This window comes from Alosa sapidissima, chromosome 11 (assembly GCF_018492685.1).
Source record: "Alosa sapidissima isolate fAloSap1 chromosome 11, fAloSap1.pri, whole genome shotgun sequence".
NCBI classification, from domain to species: Eukaryota; Metazoa; Chordata; class Actinopteri; order Clupeiformes; family Clupeidae; genus Alosa; species Alosa sapidissima.
Genome location: NC_055967.1, coordinates 36,646,106 through 36,651,679, shown reverse-complemented (window position 1 = coordinate 36,651,679; position 5,574 = coordinate 36,646,106). Strand labels below are relative to the sequence as shown.

The window sequence follows — 5,574 nt, the reverse complement described above, 5'->3', positions numbered from 1 at the left end:
TGCGGACGTGTGAGAGTGCAGGTGAGGGTTAGGGTGCAGATGTGTGAGATGTCCACTCATGACGTGTGAGAGTGCAGGTGAGGGTTAGGGTGCGGACGTGTGAGAGTGCAGGTGAGGGTTAGGGTGCGGACGTGTGAGATGTCCACTCATGACGTGTGAGAGTGCAGGTGAGGGTTAGGGTGCGGACGTGTGAGAGTGCAGGTGAGGGTTAGGGTGCGGACGTGGGAGATGTCCACTCATGACGTGTGAGAGTGCAGGTGAGGGTTAGGGTGCGGACGTGTGAGAGTGCAGGTGAGGGTTAGGGTGCGGACGAGGAGGCAGCTCACAGAGCATTCCGCACTTCCATCTTCATCTTCTGTTTGGGTGTGCGGTCTCCATGACGGATAACAGCTATGACACAGCGCAGCTCCATCCTGTGAGGGGGGAGGGGAGACGGGGGGGGGGGTCTGAGCTGTTGTTTCCAAAGCAGGCTAGGAGGCCAGCTGCAGGCTTGGGCATGTCACATTATGCAGAATTAGCTTAACTCTGTTGCAGTGGAACATCTGGCCTTTTGCTGAGCACCAGCTTTATCTGCATGTCATAAATTACAGTGGGTGGTCTGCTGTTTCACTGAGGCCTATTCTGCCTTCATTGATCATGGGAATCTTAGCCTCATTACACTACAGGAAACAAACTGAACATATCGAAAGATCTAAGGGTTCGAAACACTGTTGAATTCAAGTCCCTGACTGGGAGGACCTTAAGGTGCACTCACATGGTTCCTGAGGTAGTGGGCACTATGGGAATGTCCTCAGCCTCCATCGGGATTGACCAGGGGATGTGAAACTGAGGGGCCAGTTCCCGCATGATCATGTTCCTAAAGGAAAAAAAAAGGCACTACTATAAACCTATTTATAAATAATTACATTTGCACAGAATCAGCTACAGCTTCCTTTTGTCTATAAAATGGTCACCCAATGAAATGTAGGCGTAGTATTAAAAACACTGAAGAAAGAGAAGTTTTTTAATATCGGTTTCCTTTCTTTCTTTGTCTGTAAACGGATATTATGTTACAACAGTCACTTAAAAAGGAAGGTAGGAAGCAATGTCATTGTCAGTGGAGCGTTGCATTTTTTATTTGATTGTTTTGCACACTTTATGTGAAGTTACTTCATGTAATATAAAGACTGACATGACACATTACATACATGAGCTCTCTACAGCAAAGTCTAAGGACTAAGTTAATCTTTTACAAGTAAGGTCACTCAATTAAACTAATGTACAATTTTTACATAATTGATGTAGCTGTATGCTGTTAGAGTAAGTACCCATGGGCAATCTCAATAATTACAGCAATCGGGAGAGTGAGTCACCTGACCAGCCTCAAAATCTGTATGGATTATGCACATGAACGGAACACATGACCAACATTTCTTCATTTGAGATAGCTTACCCAAGAACTTTGGCACAATCATCATAGTACTTCATGGAGTTCTTTACAAAGCTGAACCCGTTGACATCGCACACAAAGGAGTGGCCGTTGGCTCTGAGGAGGTCGAAACCGCACACCGTTTGCTGTAGGGACACATTGCCTCGGTCAACACCACATGAAGCCACACCAAGTCCATCTGAAGACCAGTGCCTGGTCACTGGCGGGGCTTACTTTGAAGGCAAGGCACACTTTGCGAGCCACCAGCTTCTCCATGGCGGTGAGCATGACAGGGTAGCGGATCTCCTTCCCCTCACTGTCTCTTTCCACCTTTCCATCCAGAGCTGGAGACTTACGAGCCTCCGCATGCGCATAATCTGGACCCACAGTGTAGACCTACACACACACACACACACACACACACACACACACACACACACGTGAGGAGATTCATATCTACCCCTCACATCTTGAAGAAAAAAATTACACAAATATTGAAAAATAAATGAAAAATGAAATGCCATGAATCATGCATCTGTGCTAATAAACAATAGAAACCATGGAAACCAAATCAGGAAAGGGAATTGTATTGGTTGTTTAGTATTTCAGGGAGGATAACATCAAATCAGGAGTGGACATTTCTGATGGAAACACATACAAATACACATACTGTACACATGGCAGTGTGTCCAAAACATACTAGTTATTTGTTGTCGACACCCATTACCATTTCTGTGATGGTTTCTGTTGTGTTTGTTTTCTGCAGGGATCTGGGATCAACAAGCAAACATAAAGAAAGCCAAACAAAAACAGAGGCAGCCACCACTGGTTAGCGCTTGGGACTTGTAACCGGAGGGTTGCCGGTTCGAACCCTGACCAGTAGGTGAGCAAGGCACCTAACCCCTCAGGTTGTTGCAGGCAGCTCACTGCGCCGGGATTAGTGTGTGCTTCACCTCACTGTGTGTTCACTGTGTGCTGAGTGTGTTTCACTAATTCACGGATTGGGATAAATGCAGAGACCAAATTTCCCTCACAGGATCAAAAGAGTATATATACTTATACACTTATACGTATACACTTATACACTTATACTTATACACTTATACTCTTATACCTTGACGTCTGTGCCATCAGTAGGCATGAACTCCTCGTAAATATAAGAGCCCGTCTTCCTCACAGCGGTCTCAGGGGAATACACACTACTGCGACTCCCGATCTGCAAAGCAACACACACATCCAAACACGCCAAGGTGTGTTAATGGGTGCTTTCAAATAACACTGAGTGACTGTCATTTTGGTAGCCAGGGTATTTTATTACAAGGATGTGCACTTCAAAACAGACTGCTGCAGGGTGCCACTACGTTACCACCGCCACACTAATCCTAATAATACACATTTTGAATTACGTCTTTTTTCCTCAATCTGCTGATATGTGATAATTAGTTAATCATTCCTAACTGTGTGGTCGTGGCAGCTTGGACACCTTTCTGAAGAGGCGCTGGCTGCCCCCCCCAGCTGAGGTAGGGTAGTAGATGTAAACGTTGTGGTCCTCGGCGGAGACCGGCTTCTCCACAAAAGGCTTCGGGAACACCTCTCCATTCACCTCCACCTGGTCCTCGCCCTCCAGCAGGTTACATTCTGCCAGGGCAGCAGAGTGGACAGTGGCCAGTCAGTTACCAGTAATGACAACTATTAAGACAACTGCATGTTGATGAATGTGATGTCTAAAATCCAATGGATTCTGATTGGTTGGCAGCTTATATCATTCTGAGTATGTGGTGTGGTCACTCATTCGATTATTACGGTATGTGGTGTGGTCACTCATTCATAGAGCGATACTTAAAGGGACACCAGGCAACGTTTTCGTGTTAATTAATCATCTTCGTAAGTCGGTTACGGGGCGAATGAAGGCTCTCTCGCCCGCCCCTACTGCCTGTAGGAAGAATATCCCACTTGCAAGTTCGGTGTATCCTACCCGCCGACCAAAGCAGGATCAGTTTACAGCACAGAGGCAGGCTAACGAAACGCTAGCGATTGTTGCAAACGTGTATAATGGCAGAGCCGGCGAAGAAGCAGCGAAAACCCTTGACAGAAGATGCAAAGAAAAGGAAAAGAGCTTCAGACCGAGCGAGGGGGAGTTTCGTAGAGAAAAAGCATCAGGCTTGCCTGGTGTCCCTTTAAAACTGTCGGATGTCGGATGAGTGTCTTAATGTTGGCCTGGATAGTTACTGTGTATCAGTTGCTTTGAGTGCTTTTATTCAGATCAGTGATTTTTATTGCCAATTCCCCAGCAAGATTAACAGCTGAATGACAAGACCTTTCGATTGCACTGAGCAATATGGTCTCACTCTACAAAGCTTTCGATTGCACTTAGCATTATGGTCTCACTCTACAGAGCTTTGTGATCTTGAGCGTCTCCACATGCTGTTTCCTGTTGTAATGTGGACATACAGGCCAGTGAACAGGTCACTCAGTTTGTAGATGATTACCTTCTGGTCTGTCAGGGTCTCTGTTTAACACCACATAGCGTGGCAGGTCAATCCCCTCCTCAAGCAGGATCCGGTACACTTCACGCCTGCACAAACCAAAACAGGACAGGTCATTCCTCTGAGCGCATACAGTAGATCACGTGTGTCCTGTAAGTCATTATCATGGTCTACATGCCGATCATACCTGTCTTGGATGAAGTACTGCATGTTGAGATCATTGATAAGGAGAGGATTTCTTAATTTGGCATAACTCACAGCTTTGTCCAGTGGGAATCCTAAAGCAAACAAACACACAGAGAGAGAGAGAGAGAGAGAGAGAGAGAGAGAGAGAGAGAGAGAGAGAGAGAGAGAGAGAGAGAGAGAGAGAGAGAGAGAGAGAGAGAGAGAGAGAGAGAGAGAGAGAGAGAGAGAGAGAGAGAATAAACATACAAAGTAAACATATATACATATATTATGCGCTATATAAATAAAAGTGACTTGACTTGACTATATACATATTGTACTGTGTGTGTGTGTGTGTGTGTGTGTGTGTTGCACCTTTGGAGTGAAACGAGATGAGGCAGTCACAGAGAGGCCACTTCTCCACAGGCTGGTTGAGGATGACCTCCTCGGGGAAGATGGCCACAGTGATGTACTCAAACTTACAGAGCCGCTCCATGATCTGCGTCATGGGCTTGGACGTGGACTTCTTCATCATGGCACAGATGCCCACCACGATCTGCCGCTCGGACAGCTGACGGTCAGGAAGGGGAACAGAAGCGTCAGCAGACAAGCTTGATCTGGAGCCACAGATCTGACTACAGGTTGCAGGTCAAACATTACGCTGATCCGTTTCCTCTTCAGAAAAAAAAATGGCTCTATGTAATGATCATCTTCCTCTTCTGTCTGACCACAAACGTCTACTACCATCGGCTAATATACAACACACATTTGACGCAATAGGACTCAGGGTCAGGTTTATGTGAGCTCTCCGATTGTTACAGTGCCCTTACCAACTCGTCGTCCTCGTCCTCGTCCAGTCCCATATCGCTCCTCATCGCTCCGTCCTCCACATCCTCGGAGCCCATCAGGAACCTGGCGCTCCCCCCCTGGACCAGCAGCTCCGCTCCGCCCTCGGGCTGAGACATGGCCGCCGTCAACAGACGAAGCTGGACGCAGGGCCCCACAGAGACGACATCCGAGAAGGAGGTGCGGGAGGTTGGGGGGGGGGCGCTGGAGGTTGGGATGAGGGAGGGAGGGAGGGGTGGGGGTGGGTGGGGTGGGGGGCGCTGGAGGTTGGGATGAGGGAGGGAGGGTGGGGTGGGCCAACCCAGATGCTGGGGTTTGGGATGCCTTTGGTCAGAGCAGAGTGGGCCTGGTTCTCAGAAGGCCTGACATCCTGCCTTAGCTCTGCCGATCATGAGCTTCATTATGGCCTCTGGGGAACATCTTCTTCTGCACACACACAGGTCAAACATATGGATATTAGCCAACAAACCTTAAAAGTATGAAGCTTAACATTAACATGTCTGTAACATCACCTTGGAAACCTCAACAGGTGGAAAGAGGAGTGAATGGTGGACCTAGCCTCGGCTAATTACCTAGCCTAGGTAATTCTTATGTTTGACTGGCCCACTGAACATGCTTTATCTTACTAAAAAAGGATTTTAACAAGTGCTGTTTTTGTCCACACACCTT

The 5,574-nt window shown here is 47.4% G+C and overlaps 1 protein-coding gene across 12 annotated transcripts in view; it reads right to left on the bottom strand.

The window, feature by feature from the left end:
• The window catches only part of ppip5k1b (diphosphoinositol pentakisphosphate kinase 1b), a 37,780-nt gene extending 32,664 nt beyond the window's left edge, over positions 1 to 5,116 (bottom strand). For 11 of the 12 annotated variants that reach the window (XM_042109880.1, XM_042109884.1, XM_042109885.1 and 8 more), the window contains exons 1-10: positions 4,890 to 5,116; positions 4,435 to 4,630; positions 4,082 to 4,172; positions 3,898 to 3,983; positions 2,892 to 3,046; positions 2,523 to 2,624; positions 1,643 to 1,804; positions 1,433 to 1,554; positions 755 to 856; positions 327 to 413 (exon numbers count right to left, since the gene is read on the bottom strand). In XM_042109880.1, coding sequence (XP_041965814.1) covers positions 327 to 413; positions 755 to 856; positions 1,433 to 1,554; positions 1,643 to 1,804; positions 2,523 to 2,624; positions 2,892 to 3,046; positions 3,898 to 3,983; positions 4,082 to 4,172; positions 4,435 to 4,630; positions 4,890 to 5,024 — 1,238 coding nt within the window. In that variant the 5' untranslated portion in view covers positions 5,025 to 5,116. Of the gene's footprint in view, positions 1 to 326; positions 414 to 754; positions 857 to 1,432; positions 1,555 to 1,642; positions 1,805 to 2,522; positions 2,625 to 2,866; positions 3,047 to 3,897; positions 3,984 to 4,081; positions 4,173 to 4,434; positions 4,631 to 4,889 lie in introns of those variants that run through there. The other variant, XM_042109891.1, reaches the window with a different exon arrangement.
• Between the last annotated feature and the right edge of the window lie 458 nt (positions 5,117 to 5,574).